Source organism: Halichoerus grypus, chromosome 9 (assembly GCF_964656455.1).
Source record: "Halichoerus grypus chromosome 9, mHalGry1.hap1.1, whole genome shotgun sequence".
Classification (NCBI taxonomy): Eukaryota; Metazoa; Chordata; class Mammalia; order Carnivora; family Phocidae; genus Halichoerus; species Halichoerus grypus.
This window is the reverse complement of record NC_135720.1, coordinates 69139164-69165488: the sequence shown is the minus strand read 5'-3', so window position 1 is coordinate 69165488 and position 26325 is coordinate 69139164. Positions and strand designations below refer to the sequence as shown.

Below are 26325 nucleotides of genomic sequence, written 5' to 3'. Positions count from 1 at the left end.
CCCCCGGTGCTTGCCACCCCCTAGAGCCGATTTGGCTTCAAATCCAGGTGGCACAAGCTCTGCTTGACAACCAGTCCACACCTTCCCTAAAACAGAGGGTGACCCACCGAGCCAGGCTAAGCCCTACCTGTGCTGCTGTAAAAAGCCAGTTTAGTGGTGGTGTGGAACTCCTGAATGAGGAACTGGGAGAGCGAGATCCGCTCATCCGTCTTCAAGGAGTCGTTGCCTTTTTTCCAGTACAGCATGAGGTCGTCCTCCGTGTAGGCATCTGAGAAGATGGGAGACAGTGTCAAGCACAGGCACGCGGCGGGGGGGAGACGGGCCTGTCTGTGGGGCTCCGTGGGAGCAGCTCCTGGTCTCCCACACGAACTATGGGGATGGTGGTAAGAGAGTTTGAATAAACAAGCCACAGTCTAAACAAAGCAAAACATTTAAAAAAGACAACTTAATTCTCCCCAGTCTTCCAGAAGTCATCAGAGCAAAGCTCTCAAGCCTAAATGCTCCTAATTCCTGCAAAAGCGTTCACCCCACAATTCAGCCTGCCATTTATTAGGTTAACACAGATGAAATTGCTATACTTGTAGAGCAGAAATGGTGAAATTGTGGCAAAACTGCCTTACAAACCGAGGCTGATTTAGCCCTTTCTTTTCTCCTTCCAAAGTGTAGTAATGCATCCACTGATGCCGAATATCTTTAAATACTTGCAAGGTAATTAGGGCTGCATTCTAGCGAGAAAGGACCATAAAGTGATGGCTGCAGAACACAAGTCCCTTCTCTTGCAGGCTTCCGGTTGCTCCTACCCAGGGTAAAATCACAGTGAGTCCCCCAGAAAGGACCACGCCCTCTGGCGCTGCCACATCCTGACCCTCGCCTACTTTAGGTGAACACACACATTGACTCCAGTTGAGCAAACCTACCTGCAGCCTGGACAGAACTGAGGTAAAACCTAACAGTGGCCAGTCCAGTCTGCTCACGTGTTAAACAGTTCTTTCTGGAGCTCCCGGATGCCCTATTTCATGCCTCTGTTTTATTCTATGTCTTACCCTTGACCTGTGTGATGGTTGGTTTCATGTATCCACTTGGCTAGGCTAGAGTACCCAGTTAATCAATCAAACACTAAATTAGGTGTTGCTCTGAAGATGCTTTGTGGACGGGATGCCTACAACCAGTTCACTTGAAGTAAAGGAGATGATCCAGGATAATGTGGGTAGGCCTGATCCAATCAGTTGAAAAGCCTTAAGAGCAGACCTGAGGTTTCCCCAAGAAGAAGAAATTCTGCGCGTAGAGGGCAGGCTCAGGTCCCACCTGGGGGTTCCCAGCCTGCCCTTCCCGCCAGCCCGCCCTGCAGATGGCAGACTTACCTCACCAGCCCCCACGCTCGTGCAAGCCAATTCCTTGCACTCAATATCTCTTACTATGTATCTCCAATATTCTGCTTCTCTGTGCATCCTACCTGATGCAACCTGGAAGACGCTCCATCCCCAATGGAGCTGCCTGGGTGTACTAGGGAAAGCACGGTACTGGAGCCAATGAGTTAAATCCTTAGTGCTATGTCCTCAGGCAAGTTACATCCTTCCATGTATAATGGAGATAACAGTAACCTTCTTCCAGGATCTGGTGAGGATGAAATGACAGCAGGTGGAAAGCTACTATGGTGTTGGTCCAGGGATTTATTACTCCCTCGGTCCTGGGATTTATTACTCCCTTTTCCCACAATCAGTGCCCTATGGAGCTGTCCATTTGACCCCTGCGTCAACATCCCTGCCCTCCTCGGCCCCAGATGGCTGGGGCCAGGGGATCCCTGACTCATTGCCACAAATGCAGGCAGGCTTACAAAGGTGCACTATGTCAAAGAGATTCTTCACTAGGGCTTGGTCACCAGCCAGGAAGGGCCAGTGGGCGTGTGCTGGTATTCACTTGGAGGAGTGGGCCAGCAGGAGTTATGGGGGAGTCCAGACTGTGCCCACCAGAGGAAGCATTTGGGCAAAGATTGGAAAAGAGAGCAGCTGTGTAGAGAGCTGGAGATGCAAGTGAGTAGTCCTTGACGCCGCCTCAGTCTTGCTCTTCCTGGCTCTTAACCTGTGCAGGGCGTCCGTGTGTGCAAGTGTCCTGAGGCCCCTCAGTTGTGCCTGAGGCTCTCTAGCACCACCTATGTTCACCTTGGCAGTTCCCTCGGGCAATTGTTACCAAACTTGTTTTTGCCAAGAAATCTTTTTTTCAACAGAAATCTTATTCAGAGGAACAATAAAACAGATCAAAAATGAGCTCATGCATTGGACGGCAGGTAGAAATAGCTGCACAAGGAGACACACTTTGCTGAGCCCTCTACCCCTCTCCCCAGCAGTTGCCCGGGTTCCCGCAGAACCAAGTTTAAAACCATTGCCATAGCGCATTTAAAAGGGTCAATTATGGGAACAGAGGTTTTAGTTTAAAATTTGTTCCTAATTTTCAAAATTACCCTGCACTTGGCTTTAATCTAAAAAAAAAAAAAATCACTTGAAAAAATCACTAGCCATGAATGAGGAGCACATGCTGTTCCTGCTACTGAGAGTTAGCGGTGTTGGGAATTACTCGCCACCTGTGTGCTGATGTCCCGGACAGTCTACTCACAGCTTTCAATTTCAAGGGAGCACGTTTGTGTGTCCAGGGGAAATCGGCTGAAGTCCATGTTGCACATTGCAGTCACTGTAACCCTAGAAACAAAAAGACAAAATACAAATTTTCAGAGGCTGCAAAATACAAGTGCAAAATGATGAACAGAAAAAGGCTCTGCTTCCTTCCAATATAACTGCCTCCTTATAATTCATAAGCCAAGTGTCAAGATTTAGATAAGTAGCTTATGGATGATAGTCATTGTAGTACTCTGGGTTTTATGTTTAACTCCAGAGTGTCTCTACCAACTTCTATCAGATTCAAGCATATTAACGAAGCAATGGTCTCAATCGATATAAAAATGGGAAATAAAAACTCGTATGACATTGTTTCTTAAAAGAAACCATAGGACCATATATTGTTCTCTGGTTTTAGATAAATTCAATTTTTTTCTGTTCTTTTATTGATTTTACCTATATTCAATATTTGTATACAACATATCAGAAATAATATTAATGAAACCCTTCTGCCAGTGGCCAAATTGGTCACTTTTTCTTTTACGATGTTGATATATTTATATTGATAATAATATCTCCTAGTGGGCATTGGTGTTTTTAGTGGATAATTCCATGGAGATCATAGGGTAATGAAAAGACACTGAAAACTTTTTTGTACCAGCATGCAAGCACTTGCTGGCCTCTGATGGTTTTGTTTCAGAGTTTACACAGGAAAATGGGCTTCTGCATCGAAGAATAAACAAACACAGATCATGAGTCACAGACGAAAGATCTCCTGTCCCGTGGGGAATCTCATGGCAGGACATGAATAACCGTTATTGGCTGATACTGAACAAACTATTTTTCCTTCAACCACAAAAAAATTGCTATGTATAAGTTGTAGAAACTGTCTGGATGATTCATGGCCAAAAGGGAAAAAAAAATCACTTTTAATTGAAATGGAAATTTCAAGGGAAAGAGCTTTCTTGAAACTGAATTATCCAAATATCTGCTTTATTTTCCCCATTCCAGTTGAGTCTGGCATAGTTGTAATCTGAAAAGGATTGTCTATTGCTGGCAGCTGGGTAGCCTTATCTCCTCTGGAAATCCTGATAAACAGGGTGGATTGAGTGGGGAGGAGTCAGGATGGCAGCTGGACCCCTAATGGGTGGGCTTCCGTTTCTACTATGCCTAATGGCATCCCCAGCAAGAAAGAAACTAGAACCTAAGTTTGGTGACTTAGAGCTAATGAAATCTCAAATGTAGGAAGTTTTTGCTATCAACAAAGGGATTGAATATCTCTTCTCTTTGCATCAGGAACAGATATTTTTAGAATCACAGATATCAGACTGGTTCTTTGCACCCCGACTTGATGTTTTTCCAACTTATAACTCACACACCACACATTAAGCACAGTTTGTGGTTTAATCCATACTATGTTTATTTTTGTTTCCCCATGTCTCTTTAAATTGATTTATTGGGGTGCATCTGGATGGCTCAGTCGGTTAAGTGTCCGACTCGTGATTTCAGCTCAGGTCATGATCTCAGGGTAGTGAGATCGAGCCCTACATTGGGCTCTGCGCTGGGTATGGAGCCTGCTTAAGAGTCTTGGGAGAGAGTTGTGGGCATGCCATGAACCTGACAAATCTTTTCCTCTGCCCACAATCAAGGCATCTCTTTTTTTTCACTTAAATCAAACAAACCTATGATTTCATTTGCGATGAAAAATCAAAGCATCTGTTTTTAGCCACAAGGAGGCTCACTGACAACTTTGATTCTGAACACACAGGAGGTTTTCCACTTCCTTGTTTGTTATGTAGTGCTTCTGTGATCACATCCAGCAGTGTGCTGGACTAGACTTCATCTGGCTCAGGAAAGCTGCCTGCTAGATTTTCAGGAAGTTTGTAAGCTGGTTGTTCAACAGAGCCATTATTTTTTTTAAAAAAAGAGTTTATTTTTAGCAATCTCTACACCCAACGTGGGGCTTGAACCCACAATCCCGCGATCAAGAGTCACACACTTTACTGACGGAGCCAGCCAGGCGCCCCTAAATGTAGCCATTATTAAAAAGTAAATTATATAAACTCAAGCAACTTATATTTAAAACAAGCTAATAAATACTCAAAACTCATCACTTCTTAATTATTTTACTATTATTGATACTCCTGAGGTTACATCTATAATGTTTACTTGGTGGAAAATACTAACAGTGTGCTACTATGCATTCTTCCCAACTCTGCATTGAGTGACAACAGGTTGGTAGTTTGAAGTCAGCTGTGATGAGAGTATTTACACTACAGAAATCAGCAAATGCTACAAATCTGGGCTTGATTAATTGTTTTGTAGATTGTCTAGAATTAAGAAAGCAGATTAAACCAAAAATGTGTTATATCTTTTTGCCATTATATATAAATAGTATAAAAAATTAAGGATACACTCTTCCAATATTTAAAAGCTATTATCCAATTCAGCAAGGAAGCTGCTATGTCTTTGATGAATGAATGAAGTTCCTACATAGTCCTTGGCTGTTTCATTTTTGTCTTACTAAAATAAACAAAAATAGGGGCACCTGGCTGGCTCAGTTGGTACAGCATTTGACTCTTGATCTCGGGGTTGTGAGTTAGAGCCCCATGTTGGGTGTAAAGATTACTTAAAAAAAATAATAAAGCAAACAAAAATATCAACAATCATTTATCCGATCTACACTCATTTGTAAATCACATAATCACAAAAATGTTTACAAACATTTATTCATAGCATGATTTTATAGAATTATTGTTGGCGATAGAATTATAAAAAATAATAGTAGGTTATATGTCAATTATATCTCAATAAAACTGGGAAAAATGGGATTTTATAAGAAATAGGAAATCATACTGAAGTTGTAAGTGTATGGATTTATAACAAAAAGTATTACATATATTGTTTCACTTATAAGTCATGTACTCTACATCCTTTGTATCAGCCATGTTTATAATAAGCTTATGTACACATATGTATGCATACGTTCACCCCAGACAACCAGTAGTTAAATATTTACCAGCATACCAGTGGTCACGTGCATTACGGTCTAGTCTTGTGTGTCCCTGGTGGTGCCATCAGGTTGTGCTGTTTTGTGGGTGGTTTTTGAGCTTTAGGATGTCTTGACAGCCTGCCTCAGATGTGAGGACTCCAGGGAAAACCAACCCAACATGGCTGGGGAAGGGACTGCACCTCCTTGACCCTCCTGAGTACTTCTATGGGGGGGAGGCATTTTAAGCTGTGGAAAGGAAAACCCCATACCTCAACTCTGAGCCTAGCAACTAATTGCTTTAGGTCCCAAGCCAGGGTGGGTATTGAGGGGTCATCATAAATATTCCTTTGGAGGGTGGGGGCAGAAATTCAGCTTCAACATTGCCATCTTTGACCCAAAAGATATACTGTGCCACTGTCCAGGCATCCCGTACTTAGACACTGGTGTATGGATTCGTCTTTACCGAAACAAAGTCTTTAAAACTGAAATACACCAGGGCGCCTGGGTGGCTCAGTTGGTTAAGCGTCTGCCTTCAGCTCAGGTCATGATCCCAGGGTCCTGGGATTGAGCCCCGCATCGGGTTCCCTGCTCAGGGGGGAGTCTGCTTCTCCTTCTCCCTGCCCTCCACCTGAGCTCTCTCTCTCCATCTCCCTCTCTCTCTTTCTTGAATAAATAAATAAAATCTTAAAAAAAAAAAAACAAACAACAACTGAAATGCACCATGAGCCCAGCACAGGAGGAGTAAATCAGCAAGCAGAGCCCCTTCTCCGTGAAGGCCTGCGGCTCATCTGCACACATCCGTGCCCCCCCCTCCCCGGGGAAGGGGGGCACCATGAGTTTCTAAAGCTGGCCGAGCAGTGAAAACCAGGCTGTGGCGCCTGTGTTTAAGGAAAGCTTCTCCAGGTCAGTGATTAATGAGCGCTTGAACATTTCTAAGGCATCTGCGCTCATAAGAAAAAAAGACTGTATTCTTCATATTTAAAAGTGATGCTCAGAATACCATTTAAAGTCATAAAGCAGCCCAGGATTTCCAGTTTTTTCAGTAGGACACTGTGGTGAGAAAGGATACCAAACATGCCTGTGGCTGGTCAGGTCAGCTAAGAGAATTTCTCCTAGTCCAAGTTCTAAAATATACCTGAAAGATGGGAACTGAGACATCTAAGGAGGCAAGTCTTTCAGAAGAATACATTATCTATTTCGCTGAATCCCACTAGAGTCTACATAAAGAAAACTAAATAAAACTTTGATTAAAGTTTTTAAATTAAAATAGAACCTCCAGGATAAGGCCTAAATCATAAGTATCAGCTGGAGAACTTCCCACAAATGTGTTTCTGAGACTAAATAATTCCTTACAATTTTTTCTCGTGCGTAAAATTGGTCTCCCTTGACGTTGAAAAGGTGGCGCCTCCTGAGAGGTTAGAAGCTGGCCATTGAAAGCCAAAGAGCCAAACTGCAGTTGTGGTTAATGACCTGCCTTTCCGCCCCTGCCTCAGGAGTCAGGGGACCTCCAGGTTAAGGGCAGAGCGCGGGCGCAGGGGGGCTGCCAGGGTCTTACCGGAGGCTGTAGAGCACTTTCCCGTCCGGCTGGACCCGCAGCATGACGTTGTCCGTGGTGGTGTCGTGGATGAAGGAGCGCTTGGAGTGCACGAAAAACATGTCGGGGACCCAGATCTTCTTCACTAGCCGGCCGTCAAACGTCATGCTGAGGTTGTTGGTGCTCGGGAAGGACAGCCTCTCATCCTTCCAGTAGTGCCTCAGGTAGAGGGTCATCGTGAAGTCCTGGAGGGGAGGGGGAGAGAGGGGAACCCCACGCACTGAACCTACTGGGTGTCTGCAGGACCCGGGGCGCCCCGTGGAGCCATCACCTGGCTGGGAATGAAACCGCAGAGTCGAGGTCTTGCACCCGGTCCCTGGGGTTTGCTGCAGTAGGAGGAGGACTGCAGGGGAGGGACTCAGCCAGAGACTTCTAGCAGAACCCGTTTCCGCAGCCCAACCCCCGGCATCTGCCCCCACACTGGCAACGTGCTGCCGCCAGCACTGCTGACCTTCAACGTGCTGGGGGGATGGGGTGGGTGGGAAGGGCTAGATAAGCACCCCAGCTCCTTGGGCCCTCAGCTGGGATAACCCGGAGTGTGTTCTTCGCTGACTCTCGGAGTTCCCCCAGTGGGACTGAGATTCACAGTAGTAACTGGTTTGAAGGCACAGGCCTTTTCCTTTCTCCCAATCCCCGTCTCACCTCCCCCCACTCTTCTCATGTTTCCGGGGATCACCTCCCAAATAAACTACTTGTGCTAGAATGTTCCTCTGAAGTCTGCTTTTTGGAGAACCCAAACTAAGATAAGGCTGTAAACAGTCCTGTAAGTCGAGGAGTTGTAGAACTTTCCATTTTCCCACCTAAACCCACTAAAAAGGGAAAAAAGGGACCCCTTTCAGCTGTTCCGCATTTCCATATCCAGATACAGGATCTCCAGCTGTAGAACATCTGGTCATTGACAGCTGCAACCTTGGACCCTACTGTTTCTGTGGAGGGCCTTTGCCTAGAGAGCACATGCCCGTGGCAAGAGCCTAGGCACTGGAGGGAGATCAGCTTTGCCATCCAGCTCTGTCTCATACCAATTGGGTGGCTTTTGGCAAGAGTCTTAACCTTCCTGAGCCACCTATAAAATGAGTATGGGCATTCCCATGGCCCGGGGAGTTGTGAGACCCAGTGAATTCGGGTGTGTGTACGTCCTGGCCCAGCACAGGCCCCGTGTGAATCCACCTGCCCACAGCCCCAGCAACAGAAGCGCTTACCATGTCGACCTCTGAGATACTGTCCAAGCTTTCCACCTGCACATCCACGCCGACAGGAATGGCCGGACCTGCAAACGGGGCGTGGCAAGAACATTTATTCTTTTTACTTGAATTTTTACTACAGGCATGAGGAGCGTTCCCCCTGGAACCCGTTTCCTCAGCTTCCTGCCAGATTTGAAGGTTTGGCGTCCCCACATGTCAAGCTGAAGCGAAGCCAGAAATCAAAGGGTTGAATCATGGGCTGGCTCCCTGGAATATTCCAACAAAGGTTGCTGTTGTTTTGTTTTGTTTTTTAAAGCTTTTGTCTGAATCATTCCGGTGATTCTGAAATGACGAGGTTCCTCTGAAGCTTTCTTCTTTGGTTACACATGCTCATCGAAAGGTACAGTGAAGACCTAGCTCAAAGCTGGGTCTAATCTAAGGATTTACTCCCTAGCACGAGGTCGTCTACTTTATTCTTTATGTTTGCCTCCTGATTTTGTCATGGAAGCCAATGTCTCTGTCTGGCCATGAGAAAGGCACTGCTTGGTAAATAGGCACCCAGAACCAAAGCCACATTCAGGTCGTTTGCCAAGCCCACATATCGGCATCTTTGCCACATGATGGAGTCGCTTCCAAGGGGGACATGATGCACCAGGGTGGCCTTGGAACATTAGAATTATTTTTTTTTGGCATTTCTAGGCCATGAAAACGTAATATTCATCAAGAGAAGGAAAGCATTATAAAGGGAATAGATAGCTGCCCCTTTCTCTCCCTGGATGTGGGGCAGGCTTGGAGCACACTTGGATTATCATGGATGGAGGTAAGTTAGATCCAACAGCGGCAGGTTATGGATTGGATAGAGACCCCCTTCTAGAACCTGTTTATTCTTTGGGTGAAGGTGGCTGGGAGAAATAAAAAACTGAGAACAATTTCTAAAATAAATATTTTATTCCAGGAAGAAACCCATATGGATGAAAACCCTATTTGACACTGAAGGGGTTGAAATCCACCAGCTGCAGGCTAAGCTTCAAAGGGCTGTGACAGCCCTCTGTACTAGATCATTATTTTCTCAAGCTATTTTCATTTAATTAAACCCAGCAGACCACACTCTGCCCTCAGATTGACACCCACAGTCTCGTCTGCCAGTTCCCAGATGAGCACGAATTTAGTCGAAGGTTGTTATTTCTGAGCATTTTCAGGAGGCAGCTTTGGGCTGCAGCTGCCTGGTCTTCCCCTGGCCCGGCCCACAGCCAGCTGGCCTCACCAGTCCCCAGCCTTCCTGACGGAGCAGCGGCCGGACGACAGCTCAGCTAGCTAGCCTGGGAATGTGCTTAGCAGAGCTCACGGCAGGGCTGGGCAGCGGCGATGCTCAGAAGATGCTGTGGGCTCCGTCTTGGCCCCCAAGTACAACGGAGGCAGACCTGATTGGGGGAGAGCAAAGCAGGGTGGTCCCTTGGTTTGACTTCTACCCGTGGACAGGTGGACAGACCCCACCATGAGTGCATGTCTCCTACCTCCGAAGCCGGGCCTCATGCTGAAATCATGGTCATCTATCCTCAGAAGCTGCTCTGATTTGGTCAGTGGCGATTTGGTGATATCAGGGCTTCGCTTCAGAATTGGGCTGCCAAGGGGGGAGAAACAGGTTCATCACAGATTCCAATCAAGACAGATAAAAAAAAAATTTGCAGTCAGATTTGATCGTGACAGGTTTGATGCGATGTGTTATTTCTTCTTTTAAGCTATTGGATATTCTCTCTTCCTCTCTCCAGCTTTCTGGATAAATGAGCTGACCCAGAAGGTCCAAGGCTGTGGCTTAGAATCATAACTGAGGAACTTTAAAAATAACAATGCCTAGGCCCCACCTCAGAGATTTGGATTTAGGTGCTCTGGGAATGGGGCCTGACAATTGGTATTTTTAAAAGCTTCCCAGATGATTTTTTTTAATTTATTTTTTTAAAGATTTTTATTTATTTATTTGAGAGAGAGAGGTAGCGAGAGAGAGAGAGCATGAGCCAGGGGTGGGGGAAGATGGAGAAGCAGGCTCCCTGACAAGCAGGGAGCCCGATGTGGGACTCAATCCCAGGATCCTGGGATCATAACCTGAGCCAAAGGCAGATGTTTAACCGACTGAGCCACCCAGGTGCCCAAAAGCTTCCCGGATTATTTTATTTTTTTTTTAAAGATTTTATTCATTTATTTGTCAGAGAGAGAGAGAGCACAAGCAGGGGGAGTGGCAGGCAGAGGGAGAAGCAGACTCCCCACTGAGCAGGGAGCTTGATGCGGGACTCGATCCCAGGACCCTGGGATCATGACCTGAGCTGAAGGCAGATGATTAACCAACTGAGCCACGTGGGCATCCCTTCCCAGATGATTTTAATGTGTAGCTAAGGCCGAGAACTGCTGGTCCTGGCCTTATTAAGAAGTCTAAACTCCCCCAAGGCATTTTGGCCATTCTGGGAGAGTTTGAGCTGGAGGGGAGAGGCAGTGGGTGTGGGCAGAACTTGGTACCCTTGACCTCTATTGGCCCATTCTGCCCTTGGAAATGCCCACCATCCTTGTTCCATAGGAGGCAGCCTCTTGTTCTTCCCCTGCTGAATTACACCGATGGCCGTTTTTATTTATTTTTTATTTTTTCTGAATAGGTAATCTATTTACAGGGTTGGACAATTTTAGAAAAGGAAATGCAGTAAAAAGTTGACATCTTATCTCTGTTTCCATCTTTCCCATTCTCCCATCCACAGGTTCCTCTCTGAATGATTTCTTGTCTCTGTCCAGAGTTTCTTATAGGTACAAGTAAATACAAATATATGTTCTTAGTTCTCCCCTTTTTAAAATCCAAAGTTAACATATTATATAAACTCTTCTGCTTTTTCTTCTTTTATTTAAATATACTTCAGATTTTTTCCATATCTAAATATCTCAAGCCTCTTATTCTGCTTTACACTGTGTAGTGTTCCAGTACATGGATGCACCATAACTCATGTGACCGTCCTCTATTGGTGGACATTTGGGTTGTTTCTAGTCTCCTGCTATTACAAACAAGGCTTCAATGGCCTTGAACGGTCTTCATTCACCCATCAGCACCATCTCTAGAATCCAAAGAAATCATTGACTACCTTCCCAGCTCCTCCTTACGCTAACACCAGCTGTGTGTTCTCTTCAGGCTACCACCACACCCACCTCCTTTCCCCTGGAGGCAGTGGTTCCCAAACTTTGGCACGCATCAGCATCTCCTGGTGGGTTTGTTCAAACCTAGGTTCCCGAACCTCCCCTTTCCTCTGATGTTTCTGATTCAGTAGGTCTGGGCTGAGGCTCAAGAATCTGCACCTCTAAGACATTCCCAGATGCCACCAATGCCACTGCTCTGGAGACAGCACTTTGAGAGTCACTGCCCTGGTTCATTTTATCCTCAGTATGCATGGTTTCCTCCTTTATAATGACCTCAGTCCACCTTTAAGTCCTTTGCTATCTTCTTTCTTGAAGAAAACTTTCATCATTGTGGGGGAAACAGTGGCTGAGAGACAGAGAAACTCTGACGCTGCCTACTCAGTGCGTTTAGGCAACGTGTTCCCTGAGACTCGGTTTCCTCAACCACTAGAAGGTAAAGCTCTGCGAGCTGACAAGGGGTGTGAGGAGTAAATGAGATAATGTGTGTGGAAGTACTCTTCAGACTCTAAAGGGTTCACAAATGGAAGGAGCCACTGTCATTACTGAGCCGACAAGGACGTTTCCTTCTGAGGTAAGGAAGTGACTGCAAAGGAAGCAGTCCAGGGGAAGAATCGGAACTGTGAGCCAGGACCCAGCTACGCTGCTTATGGATGTAAGGGAGGAAGACGCCGGGAACCTGGAGAGGAGGAAAACCGGTCCCCGCCACCTCCCACATCCTCTCCCACCCAGCTGGAGCTGGGAGCCCCACCATCTTTTCCTTTCCAGTTCTCCCTTCCTCTGGTCTCCCACCTTCTGCCTCGTGCCCCTTGGCTGGGCGGGGGGGTGGGGGGTGGGGGGTAGGGGGTGTTGCTGCTGAAAGTCACCACAGTGGAGGTGTGGGGAAGAGACATCTTTAGAATGGTGCTCGTGTGTTTATGGCCATGCCTGTCTTACCCGTTGGCATCTTTGTGTACTTCTGGTCGTCGTCTGTCTACGATGAACTTTAAAAACAAAGGCGCGCTAGAGACAGCCTGGGTACTCAAATCAACAAAGCACCCCTCACCCTTCAGATCTCCTTCCAATATAGTCAGAATAAAACGTGAAAGAAAAAAACAAAACTACGAAGCTTCAGTGCGCTGATTTAGCCTTTTGATGAGCGTTTTCCCAGTACCCACAGGAGCAGGGATTTGGAGAATTAATTACTTAGAACAACTGGTCTGAGGAGGTCTGCCTTAAAATATCTGCACCATTAGTTCACCCGGACCAGAAACTGATGCCATGTTTAACTCGGATCGACCATGAAACTGTTCCTACAGAGAGTACCACACCGCCGGGTGCCCCGTAGCGCTCGGGCAGCCTTGCTCTCCGGCTTGTGGGTTCAGCCGGATGGGCACTGGCAGGAGATGGCAGAGCAGGGCATTGACTCCTCATTCTCTCACTGCTTCAGTGCCAGGAACTAGCAATTGTGTTGCTCTGTGATTACAGATAATCACTGTATCTCCAATAGGCTCTAATAATACTATTTCCCCTCCAGGACTGTGGGTAGTCATGGCTTCCTGCTGGTCCTTGTCCTTGGGGACATTGGCATGCCTGCTTCGTTTCCTGAACCGTGCCCACAGCTCTACGAGTGGTCCCTTCATTCAATTATTGGGTAAGCCCTTTTGAGGGCAATGCTGTTTTCTGCCAGAACTCGACTGATGCACACACATCAGGACTGTTGCGTAGGGATTATGTCATCTGTAGCAAAGTGGGGCAGAAGCAGGAGCTCGGCAGGAGTGGGGAAGAGCTAAGATTGCAGGGAGCGCTGTCTTTGGGCGACAGGCCATGGCAACTGATGGTCAGCACGGGTAGGGTGAGATCACCGGCCACCAAGGGCAGAGTCTTCTTTATCTTCAGCACCTTGTACAGTGCTGGGCCCCTGTGGGCTCTCAACACATGTTAGTGGAATGAAGGAAGCGATCAGCCCCCTTGATCGGCATCTGAAAAGGGAAGCAGGAGGAATCGAAAGAAGGGCTTGGGATGGGAATTGAGCTTGACCCAGTTCTTGCTTTCGCTTTGGGCCAGCCTGAAACAGATATGGGCTCTGAAATGCCATTGCCTCTCCCATCGTGAAGCTTAGATTCTAGCCTAGAAAAGACTGGTAAATAGGATCCTTAAAGTCTTTCTCACTGATGTTGTTTAATATTTTTAAATAACTTTTTTTTTTTGCTTATATGCCCATGTTAAATTTGTAAAATAGATTTAAACATAAAGGAGAAAATAAAAACCACTCAGAAATAATCTCTGCCATCTGCATATACCCTTATCCTCCGAGAGAGAGAGAGGAGACACTGTAACTTGCTTTTAAACTCAAGTTACAGTATATCGTGATATATTTTACATGGCATTGGCATCTTTTTACCAGCCAGGAGTATGATTATTAATTTTTTTAAGTAGGCCCTACTCAATGTGGGGCTCGAACTCACAACCCCCCAGATCAAGGGTTGCATGCTCTACCGACTGAGCCAGCCAGGTGCCCCTGATTGTTAATCTTGAAATGAAGTATGACACACAGCAAATGATAGGAATAACAAACACTGCTTGAGTCGTTACTATCTGCCAGGTACTATGCTAACTTATATTACGTATACTAACTTGGCTTAGTCCTCATAACAACCCTATGTGGTAGGCTTTATCATTATCCCCATTTTATACGTAAGGAAACTAAGACAAAGGGGGTCTGAATAACTTGTAAATATGATGGATTCAGGAGTCAAATCCAGACGCTCTGGCTCCATGATTGGAAGCAAGGTTGGCCATGGTGTCTCGTTGGAAGATTTGGCTCCCATTGCTTGGAATTTGGGTTAGATGTAGAAGGCCCAAGCAGATCTTTCCCCTCACATAGAAGCTAGCATGGACCCTACACAAAACTGATGGCCACTTATTTATTGAATGAGCCCCTGAGAAGTTATGAAGAAAATATAGACATGTCCCAAGTTACGATGATATAGGATGACATTTGAGACACCTTTTTGGACTGAACAGAGGGTGTACATTTTTTGAACCACCCACGTCCATCCTAGCCTCTTGGACAGAATAAAAAGTTCTGACCTATGGTACATCTTGATGTTTTCTTGTTATAGTTCTTGGTCAGCTTGTAGGTGGGTGATGTTTTCCGGAAGCACATCTCAGAACTCTCTCAGAGGTTGGATAGAGCAGGGATGGGAACCTGTGATGAGCAAGGGGTCTGCTGGAAGTCTCCCTCTTTTAGCTGATAACAGAGCACCTGATAAGTTCTACTTCACTTTGCTGATTTTGTTATCTCTGAGAAGATAGAGAACTTAATTTTGATAACAAAGGAATTTTTTCAACCAATTAATGAAAACAATCTTGTTTTCATGGCATTTGTAATAGTCACGTATACATAAAGGTTCCTTCCCAGCTTCAGCTCCCACTTGGTCCCCCACTTGTTGCAGTTGCCCATTACACCTCTATGCTTTTGCTCCTGCTATCCCATTTGTCTGGAAATCTTTGCCACATTCTTCATACTTCTTACCTAGGCAATGCCTTGCACTCCCAGATCAAATATCACCTCCTCCTAGAATTCCTAGGTTTCCCCCCTTCCCACCAAAGTCAGCACTTCTCTCCTCTCCACGTGCCCCAGCCCATGTGGCGGAGGGCTTTCTGACCACTTCATGCACTTCACTGTGAACTCTATCAGGGAGGGACTCTATCTCATATACTTCTGTAGCCCCAGCTCCTCACCGTGTGCAGAACTCAGATTTCACAAAAATACGTACAAAATATGGAAGGAGAAGCACAAACCCAAAGGTACATTCCAGAGAGTCGAATGGTCCTGTGAGAAATGTGAAAAGGAGGTCAAGGCTTAAATGAGGTGATACTCAAGGAAGCTGCTAAAGACAAGCAGCTTTCCTTAAAGTTGTATTCTGAGCCGGGAGAGTGTGCAGACGGAAATATGCTGCTGGGAGGAGAGGGGCAATGTTAGCCAACGATTAAGATAAGGCTGAGACCCTGCTAGCAGAATCCAATCTCTGTCAAAGAGACTGGCCTCTGCATTGGGAAGGGGGCAGTGAATGAGTTGCTGCTCAGCATAGTGAAAATGTTGGCATGAGATCACCTAACTCAGGGTTTCTCAGCCCGACTGCACTTTGGGGTCACCCGAGATGCTTAAAACCTCCCAAGCCACACCCCACACCGGGGGTGGGACCCAGCCATCAAGAGCTTTCAAACCTTCTTGGCCAATGTTGAAAACCACTGTTCTAATTTTTGGTTAAATGGAACTCAAGCCTACAGATCCAGATGAATCACAGCTCAGGAAACTTAAGGATTCTGAAGCAGAGAAAATCTGGAAAATAAGAGAGAGGCCAGAGAACTGGAGACGAGAAAATGCTTTCTTGAGATTGACAAAGAAGAAAAAATGGTATCATGAAAGCTGCTGAATTAAGCTCCAGGATGGTTCCTGGCCATGCGCTAGAACTTTGATTACAAAGACACCTTAGGAACTTACTGTGTCTCATCATGTCGATAGCATGAAACCAGTGAGAGCTCAGACAGAGCAAGACAGCCTACACTGATCGCCTTTCCCTGGGGCGGGCCTCTAGTTGGCAGATCCGGGGAGTGTCCCCGGATGGTGTGCATGGTGTCACTGTCCCCCAAGCAGAGATGAGCCCTAAGGAGTGCCTGGTGGGATGAGGGTGTGCACGGGGTTGCTTAGCCATGCCCATCACAAGATGGCATAGGCGAGGCCCAGGATGTTTAGGGGTTTATTGAGCTTTATGGTAGTCAAAGCACTTTCCCGTACTTTGGCTCACACAGTCCTTAAAATAACCCTGAGGTGACAGAGCTAACTGACTCCACTCTATGGAAGAAACAGACTTGAGGATGTCCAGTGACTTGTCACAAGTCACGGAGTATGTGGCAACTCCAGATCACAAAGCCAGGCCTCCTTACTGTCTGGAGCCAGTCTTCCCGCCACCATCCCATCGAGCTTAGAGCTTCAGTGGTGGATTCTTGGGGTTGCCTATCACTGTTCCTGCCGAAGCCAGAACGTCAAAGGAAATTCTCATGGACACACATCCAGGGCTCCATCTTACCTTATGGGAACGTACATTTAGGGCGATGATGGCAAGCCGAGTAAGGGTTTGGGAGTGGGTGCTTAGCTGGCTGTTTCACATGGGTGGCCGGGGAACACTTCCCTGGAAGTGACAATCAGGCAGAGGCCTGAGAAGATGAGGGAACCACCTGCTGAGGCTAGGAAAGAGTGCTCCCGGCAGAGGCCGGCAGGGCCAGGGGCCAGGAGGTGGGGCCGCTCAGGGTGCGGCAGGAGCGGCGAGCAGGCCCGTGTGGCAACGGGAGGGAGGTCAGGAGGAGGGAGACGTAGGCCAGACCAGCTGAGCTTGCTCTGCTGCTCACCTAAGACTGAGCACGGGGCTCCTCTCCAGTGCGCACCCTGAGTCAGGCCGCTGTCATACTTTGTACACATTGCTCTTTGAGGCAATGACCTGGTAGAGCAGGAAGGACACCAGCCCGTGAGGAAGCCGGCATACTGTCTCAAGCCCCAGCTTTCCTGGCTGATGAGAGAACACAACACGTTTCTGCTTTCTTTTATTTTTTTTTTAAATCTTTTTTTTTTTTTTTTAAGATTTTGTTTATTTATTTGACAGAGAGAGAGCATAAGGATGGGGAGCAGCAGGCAGAGGGAGACAGCAAAGCAGGCTCCCTGATGAGCAGGGAGCCCGATGCGGGGCTTGATCCCAGGACTCTGGGATCATGATCTGAGCCGAAGGCAGTCGCTTAACAGTCTGAGCCACCCAGGTGCCCCAACACATTTCTGCTTTCTGTCTGTTTCTGATTACTCTGCTGTGAAATAAGGGGCTGGGCTGTGGGGGAGCTTGGAGACCTTTCAGGCGGATTCCAGAAGGCATCACCCCTAAGGTACTAGAAGTACCTTATAGCTCTGGCCCTATGGGTGGGTGGCGGTGTGGGAAGGCTCAGTCCACTGGCAGAGCCCCACAAATGTGGTTTTGGTTTCCTCCAGACCCACCAGCACAGGGTGTGTGTGAGTGAGTGTATGTGCATGTGTGCATTTAATTTTTATTTATCTAGTAAGGATGTTACCATAATGTTATTTATATTGTATTTATGTTATATTTATTGAATTGCTATAGAGGTTGTGCATTTTTCCACATAGTGAATAAGTATTCTCTATTTTCCCTTGGGTGTAAATAGTTCATTTCTTTTGATTTCTTACTAAGTTGGATTTTTGAATAAGTAACCAATAATCTGCTTTTCAAACCACAATGCTGGGTTTGGTTTGTATGTAATGGGTATGTAATGGGTAATTTTATGTGTCAACTTCACTAGGCCATGGTACCCACTTTTTGGTTAAACACCAGCCTGTTTAAACAAGATGTTGCTGCAAGGGTTTTTTTTTGTTTTGTTTGTTCGTTTGTTTTTGCTTTTATTGAGAGAGGGAGCAGCAGGGGGAGGGTCGCAGGGAGAGAGAGAGGAAGAATCTTTTTTTTTTTTTAAAGATTTTATTTATTTATTTGACAGAGAGAGAGACAGTGAGAGAGGGAACACAAGCAGGGGGAGTGGGAGAGGGAGAAGCAGGCTTCCCACAGAGATGGGAGCCCGATGTGGGGCTTGATCCCAGGACCCTGGGATCATGACCTGAGCCGAAGGCAGCCGCTTAACCGACTGAGCCACCCAGGTGCCCCGAGAGAGGAAGAATCTTAAGCAGGTTCCATGCCCAACGTGGAGCCCAGTGTGGGCTCAATCTCACGACACTGAGATCATGACCCGAGCCAAAATCAAGAGTCGGATGCTTAACCCACTGAGCCACCCATGTGCCCTGAAGTGAGGTATTTTTAAAGATGTGATTAACATTTACATCAGTAGGGTGCCTGGGTGGCTCAGTCATTAAGCGTCTGCCTTCGGCTCAGGTCATGATCCCAGGGTCTCGGGATCGAGTCCCACATCAGGCTCCTTGCTCAGTGGGGAGTCCAGTTCTCCCTCTCCCTCTGCCCCTGCTTGTGTCCCCTCTCTCGCTGTGTCTCTCTCTGTCAAATAAATAAATAAAATCTTAAAAAAAAAAAAAAAAATTTACATCAGTAGACTTTAAGCAAAGCAGATTGCTCTTCATGGTGTGGGTGGGTCTCATCCAATCAATTGAAGGCCTTAAGAGAAAAGGCTGAGATCCTCTGAGGAAGAGGGAATTCTGCCACCAGACTGCCTTCAGACTTGAGTCACAGCCTCAACTCCTGTTGCTGTATAATAAATCTTCTTCCCTCCTCTCTCTCCATACATGTATATTACACTACATCTGTGTCACACAATGTATCTATGTAATACCGCATTTACAGATAGATAGATACATATTACATGCATACTAGTGGTTCTGTTTCTCTGTAGAGAACCTGACTAACACAGGGTGTGAACACTCCTTGACACCAGAGGCCAGTGCACCTGTGGGAGACCTGAGCTGCCTGGGATGAAAAGACAGCAGGGGTTGTGTGTGGTGTGGGTGGGACGAGTCCAACTTCAATGTGGCTTCTGATCTTATCTCCAAGTCCTATCTCAGGCTCATCTGATCAAGCTTTCTTCTTGCCACCGTGACTGACCCCTGTTCCCACCAACCTGGCAGGTCCGTAGCACAAAGACCTAGGATGCTATCACCCTTGGTGGAGGCAAATGGGCACAGCAAGAGCATGTTTGTCCCCTTACTTCTCAGGTAAAATCTCAGCCTAGATCATGTCTTTTATCTTGTACATATGTCCCAACATAAATTCCCTTTGCCTTCCCATTTGAAGACACTGGATTACTTTCTTTTAATTTAAAGCTCTGATTTTTTTCCTACCTATTCTTTTTATCAGAATTCTCACTTTGTATTTTTCCCATTTATTATAGCTCTTTAACTATTTTCTATACACTATTTTCTCACATGTAGAAATCTGTCTCTAATTCCAATGCTACCCCCTTTATGAGCAACCTTTGTTTACTGATCATATTCTATTCACTATATACCTATGTGCCTTTGAAACTTTAGACTCTCGGTAAATGTCTTTTGAGCTCCCATCACTAACTAAATATACCAGCTGTTAAAAAACCAAAACCAAAAAAACAAGCAAACAAAGAGTATGTTTGTCAAGGAGATAGCCTGCAACATATTTTGGTAAGTGAAGTTACTGAATGAACTTCTCTACCTTCTCCCATCTCCTGCCCTCTCACCTGGAAATGAAACAGGACCAGGCCCAGAAGAGTGGGTAGTAAAAACCCACAGGGAGACCTGATGTCACAGTAATCACAAGTCACAATCACTTATTTGAAGTTGGGTTTTCTCAAGGAGGCAGCTTATGGTATGGGGAGGGCCTCACATTTGGCACCAGTCAGACTTCAGTGTGATTCCCAGGGTGGCCCCAAACTAGCCGTAAACCTTGGGCAGGTTACTTGATCTTTCTGTGCCTCAGTTTTCTGTAAAATGGGGAAATGATACTAACTTTATAAGACTGCTATAAGGATTAAGCAAGAAAATGTTTGAACCACATAAAATGGCTGACATTCAACTGGTTTTGACCTAGGAAAACATTTTCATGTGGTTCAACCTGAATCTTACACGCATCAATAAAATGTCCTGTTTTCCCTTTGTGATGGTGAGGGGTGGGTCCTGGACATAAATAAATGAGAGGTGTGGAATTCTGAGGGGAGGTTGCATGACCTTGGCATAAGTATTGTATATTTTGGGGCCCATTTCTTCTCATCTTTAAATGAAGGGATTTCTAAGGTCCTTGAAATTCTGACATTCTGTAAAAATTATTTGATTAATGTCTGTCACCCCCACTAAACTGTCAGTATCTCAAGGGATTACCATTGTCTCCCAAGCCCTGGGTGCAGCACCTGGAACATCATGTAGTGAAGTCATATTTGTTGGATGAATGAAGTACAGGAATAGCAAGAGTTAGGACTCACTCATTTATTTATGCTTAACATTTCTTGAGTATCTATCATGTATCAGATATTGTACTTGAACTTGGGGTGACAAGGACAAAGGTACAAGTTGAGCCCTTGTTATGGACTGGACTCTGCCCCCCTGACTCATATGTTAAAGTCCTAACTCCCAGTGTGACTGTTTTTGGTGATCGGTTGTTAAGGAGGTAATTAAGGCTAAATGAGATCATAAAAATGGGTCTCTGATCCAATAGGACTGGTGTCCTTACAAGAAGAGGAAGAGACACCAGAGATGCCTCCTCCATCCCTCTCGGCAAGCACCTAGGAAAGGCCATGTGAGGACACAGCAAGAAGGGGGCTGTCTACAAGTCAGGAAGAGAGACTTCACCAGAAACCAAATTTGCCAGCACCTTGATCATGGACTTCTAGCCTCCAGACCTGTGAGAGAATCACTGTCTGTTGCTTAAGCCACCCAGTCTGTGGTGATTTGTTATGGCAGCCCGAGCAGACTAATACAGCCCTCAAGGAGCTCATAGTCTAGAAGCTGTGGCAGATGAGGAGTGAGCGCTAATGCTGAGAGATTGGTCCTCTGAGATGGGATGGATTGGGGCTGTGGAAGCTCAGAAGTTGCCCAGTTGAGACTGAGAGACAGGGGTGGAGGGGGGCCAATGAAGGCTCCTCAGAGAAGGTGTTGTCTCTGGTAAGCACTGGAGCAGCAAAAGAAATGAGCAGGAGAAAGAGGAAAGGGAAGGGTGTCATGAGCATGGGGAGCAGCGTAAGTACAGGCCTCGGGAAACCGTCAGGTTGAGTGGCAGGTCATAACTGGACAAGACCCAGCAGCCCAAAGAAGAGGGTCAAAAGTTCAAGCAAACCATCTGGAGAATGAAGGGACAAGATGAGGAGAGAACGCGACTTACTCACTTAGGAGAAAATCAACTTCCAAGATACTTAGGGCAGCCAGAGACCCAGTCCATAATCCAATGGCTTGTGCTTTGTCAGGACAGGGATTTGACAGCAAGTGTCTCACGCATCATCATCATCATCATCATCGCCTTTCTCCCACCTTCCCCCTTTAGCCTGTGAACCCTCTGGGTCTCTGCTGACCTGAGAGCTCTTGCCCGGCTCTCTCTCTCACCCTCACCAGTCACTGCCTTTCCATTCACAGCTGAGTTTCTCCTACGAGTTACCTATACTCACCCCCTCTTCTCCCCGCTCTTCAACCCACTGTCACTCTTCTCTTCTCTGAGGTCCTCAGTGGCTCTTAGCCGCTGTATCTTTGTGTGATCTGACCCTATTATTCACTCCCTCCCTCTGGAAACCCTTGACACTTTGCTGGAATGCCTCTCTAGTTTAAGCCTCTTGAGGGCAAAACCTGTATTTGATTTAGTCATTGATGAAGTACCCATTGCCGGTGTGGTGCCGGCCCTCTAACAAGCATTTGACAACTTTCGAATAAATGACTCTCTTGGCATCTTTGACACCTCTCTATTCCAGTCATACACCTATTTCTCTGGTCCTTCTTTTCCAGCGTCCTTCACCGAGGAAGGCTTCTTCCTCCATCCTCTCCTTAAATGTTGCTCTTCCCTAAGGTTCTGTCCTTGATCCTATTCTTCTTTCATGTGACAGGCCGTCTTTGGGCCACCTCATCCACCACCACTTATGAGGACTCCGATTAAATCTACATCTCCAAGCCCGATTTCCCTCCTGAGCTGCAGACCTATAAGCCTCTGACTGGACAGCTATCTCTTAGCATCTTGTGAAAGCACATCCCGGTCCACGTGTTCATAATGAATGCCTCTTTCCCCCCAAATCTGCTCCTCATCCTGCTCTGCCTTCCCTAGCACCACCTTCTACGAGGTCACCCAATCCAAATACCTGCTAGGCTTCCACCCGATCGAATTCTAACAATTCTAGCTTCTTAAAGCTCTTAGATCCATCTCCCCCAGCCCTATTCTTTCCACTAATATCCTACCTCAGGCTTTCACCGTCTCTCACCTGGGATAAGGCATAGATCTGGATGACTTTCTCTGTCTCCCCTCTAGCACCGTCCCATCCTTCTACCCTACTGCCACCAGTGTGATTCCCTCCAAAATAGAAATCAGCTGAAGCTATTCAGACCCACTTTACCTTCAGAATAAACTGGAATTCTCTAGCATGCCAAAGCAAGTATGAGAACAGTACTGGGGCTTCTGGTAGGTCAGTTTGCCCTCCCAGAGCAGGAGCTGGGCTTTGTTCCCGGGCCTGTGGTGTAAACAGGTTATGCCTCCATTCTTCCAGGGAGGAGGGAGAGACAATAACTACTGGTCCATTCTAGAAACATTGCCCAATGCCCTGGCATGCTGATATTTACCAGTAGTATGATTTGTGAGGAGAATCCCACCTGGATGTGCCTCCTGTGGAGATCTTGGGAAACAACACTTGAGTTATTTGCCGGGGTGGAGACTAGAGTGAGGCAAGTGGGGAACAAAACCTAAGGAGGCAAGTGCCTCCTTAAATTCTGCACCGTAGGTACCTCACTTGCCTCACCCTGTCGTGTGCATGTGTTCACCTTGCTTGGCATTTCATTAGTAGAAACTATGAAGAGAAGCCTGGATACAAACTACCCGCAGTTTATGAGTTGAGGATCTGGATGAAATTAAGTGAGCCCTTTAAAAATGTAGGCTACATAAAAATAAAACATAACCTGGCTGGTGGATGTATAAGTTGGGCCCACCATTCTGGAAAGCCATTTGGCAAAAATATATATGGAGCTTTAAAGTTCTTGTGCCATTTGACCCAATACACTTCCAGGAGTCTATCCTAATTAAGAAATCAGTATGTAGGGGTGCCTGGCTGGCTCCATTAGTAGAGCATGTGACTCTTGACAGGGTTGTGAGTTCAAGCCCCACGTTGGGCGTAGAGCTTATTTAAAAAAAGAAAATCCTGTATGTAGACAACTATTCTCATGCACAAAGATATTCATGTGCAATATTTATAATAACAAAGGAAGCAACTAAATGTCCATAATACAGAGGAAACTGCTTAAATGGTGGTAAATTATGCATTATTATGCATTATAATGCAGTCATTCAAATGATAATTATGTAGACTATAAATAAGTAAACATGCAGACAAAATCATATTAAATAAATTAAAGCTACAAATGTAACTATATGTATAGAATAATCCCAAACTAGTTAATACTCAGTATGTGCTTAGAAAAAAAAGGAGTGGAAGAATACACAACAATGTTAACAATGTTAACACCCATAAATTTCTGGGTTTGGGGATGTTTTTAATGTTTTTAAAACATTTTTCCCATTTTTAAAAATGTTAAATAATAGTCATATATGACTTTCATAATAAAAAAAATGAAAGTACTTTTAAGTAATTTTTTAATTTAATTTTTTTAAGATTTACTTATTTATTTATTTCAGAGAGAGAGAGCTGGGAGGAGGGGCAGAGGGAGAGGGAGAGAATCTTTAAGCAGACTCCTCTCTGAGTGTGGAGCCCAACATGGAGATCGATCCCCCTTGGCTGATCCCATGACCCTGAGATCACGACCTGAGCCAAAACCAAGAGTCAGATGCTTAACCGACTGCCCCACCCAGGTGCCCCAAATGATGTTTTTAAAGAAAATCTATTTTATTCTCTGGGACTGCTCTTCATCATTGGTATTCACCAATAGGTCGCCACTCCAACTCCAGGTTAGGAGAGATGCTGAGAAGTTTTTGATGACAACCAATAGGGTTTGTCGCTGTGGTTGCTTTTAATCCTCATGAGCACATTTGGTTCAGATAATCTCTATGGCGGTACTGCTCCACAAATTCCCCTGTTCACCCAAGCAACTTCTGACTCTGACAGAACCAGGGCGTGTGGTTTATACACAGCAGTCTCTCTCCGTGCCCAGGACTTCCCACGATCCCCAGATATTTCAGCTCCTGGTTTTGTGATGTTGTTAAAACATCCTAGAACGAGTGCTGTGAGCCGTCACTGGGCTGTCTGGGAGCCCATGTGTGGAGGGCCCTCAAAACCCAGGAGGGGGACACTGAAGAGTCAGACCCCCAGCCCCGTCACTAGCCCCGATCTGCAGAAAGCTGCATTTCCGTTCGCACTAATGGATATTTCTGACATCTGTTCATATTTACATCCAGAGATAACGAGACCTGAAGCTTAATTTGGACCTAACGCTGATAAAGAACTGAGAGTCAAGAATGCCCTTACTGTCTCCCTTTCCTCATCAGTAAAGAGAGAGAGAGATGGTTCAGGTTTCCCCTGTTTCACTGATGAACATGGGGCAAGCAGGTGTGCGGCTGTGACGGCCATCAGTTAATGACCCGTGCTGCGCTCAGAGCCGCCTGAGTGAGTCCAGGTGCCGAGGGGCCGTCCGCCTGTGCCCCAGCTGCCACCTCGGACGCTGTCATGGCCAGGGTGGCACGCACCGTGGGCAACGGGCGAGCAGCTGGCCTGCAGGCAGGTCCGTCCCTGCACCCTCCCCACTTACTAGTAGGGGACAATCTAATGATCCGTCCAGCCATACAGCTTGAAGAAAGCTGCCTCGTTTTCTTTTCAAAGACATTGTAAGGGACCCACAAATCTAGCAGAAATAATTAGAACTAACAAAATCATTCTCACTAATCAGAGACCCCATTGGCTATTTGAGAATTTGCAGATTTGTCCCAATCTAGGATGCGGACATCCAATAATTGCCCTTAATTTTTTAAAACAAGGTGCATATATTATTTTTTTCCAGAGTCTATCTTTCGCCTAGGACAATTCATAAGAGATTTAGGAATATACAATGATAGCACTGTATCTGATCTAGCATCATTAAAAAACAACAACGTAATTCTAACTTCCTAAAAGAGAGGGAGCAGGAGAACAAAGAGAAAAGGTGGGGAAAGGCATACACATAAAACATGATATGCTGGAAATGCCTCCGGAGCAATACCTTAAGCTCTATCCCCAGAAGTCCACTCACCTGCCTTTCTTAGACATCTCTTGTACTTCTCTTCCTCGCCAGTGCACTCTGCTTTCAGTGGCCCAAACCCATCCCCACCACAAAAGGAAGACGCCAACTTTCATATTCTGGACAGCCAACATGGGTTTCCAAATGCGAATGGTTCTCTCAAGAAATAGCAAAAAGGAAAAGGATGTTTTTTTTCTCTCTTAAGACATTATTGGTCTGTTCCTTATTCCAAGGATGTTTACTCATGCAAAAAAAAAAAAAAAAAATCAACCCACAGTATGTAATCTGGAGAGCAGGAGAAAGCAATTTCCACTAAACCTATAAATCCTCCTACGTCAGATGTCAGGGATTTTCTGAACTGAGGTTGAAGTCCTGTGTTCCTGTCGAACAATTATTTCGGCTGGTCTAAATTAGTTCATCATCATATGTGGTGAATATATTAGTAAAGGTCTGTATTTTCTGGTCCAATGAATAGAAGGAAAATGGACCAAAGCAATTTCCAAAATGAGAAATGCCAGAGGTACTGAACTGCTTCCCATGCCAAGTTAATGAGCTCCTCCCTGGATCTATTTTAAGCTTTCAGCCATTATTATTTGCTTTAGCTGAGGGCTGGATTTGCACAGCTCCCTGCCCCCACTCCCTTCTATGCTGAATCCACAGAAGCTCAGGGCTTCCTACCTGGGCAGGTTGTCTGTATGGCTGAGATTGGGAGGGCTAGTGGGGAAGAGGATTTTTTGTCTTTGTTTTGAACAGAAAGAACCACATTTCCTTGTCAGCTGTATTATTTGTATTATGAAATTTATCAGACATTTCATGTTTAAAAAATACCAGTAATAAATTAGCAATAGCCGTTAAGTCTGTGCTATCTATTGTTGAAAGAATGGGCCCAAAATGGAGTCACTTATGCT

The 26325-nt window shown here is 45.8% G+C and overlaps 1 protein-coding gene across 1 annotated transcript in view; it reads right to left on the bottom strand.

Moving 5' to 3' along the window:
• The window catches only part of GABRR1 (gamma-aminobutyric acid type A receptor subunit rho1), a 31162-nt gene extending 5377 nt beyond the window's left edge, over positions 1–25785 (bottom strand). Inside the window, exons 1-6 of the mRNA XM_036065177.2 lie at positions 25430–25785; positions 9891–9997; positions 8395–8462; positions 7157–7380; positions 2611–2693; positions 128–268 (exon numbers count right to left, since the gene is read on the bottom strand). Coding sequence (XP_035921070.1) covers positions 128–268; positions 2611–2693; positions 7157–7380; positions 8395–8462; positions 9891–9997; positions 25430–25551 — 745 coding nt within the window. The 5' untranslated portion in view covers positions 25552–25785. The remainder of the gene's footprint in view (positions 1–127; positions 269–2610; positions 2694–7156; positions 7381–8394; positions 8463–9890; positions 9998–25429) is intronic.
• Between the last annotated feature and the right edge of the window lie 540 nt (positions 25786–26325).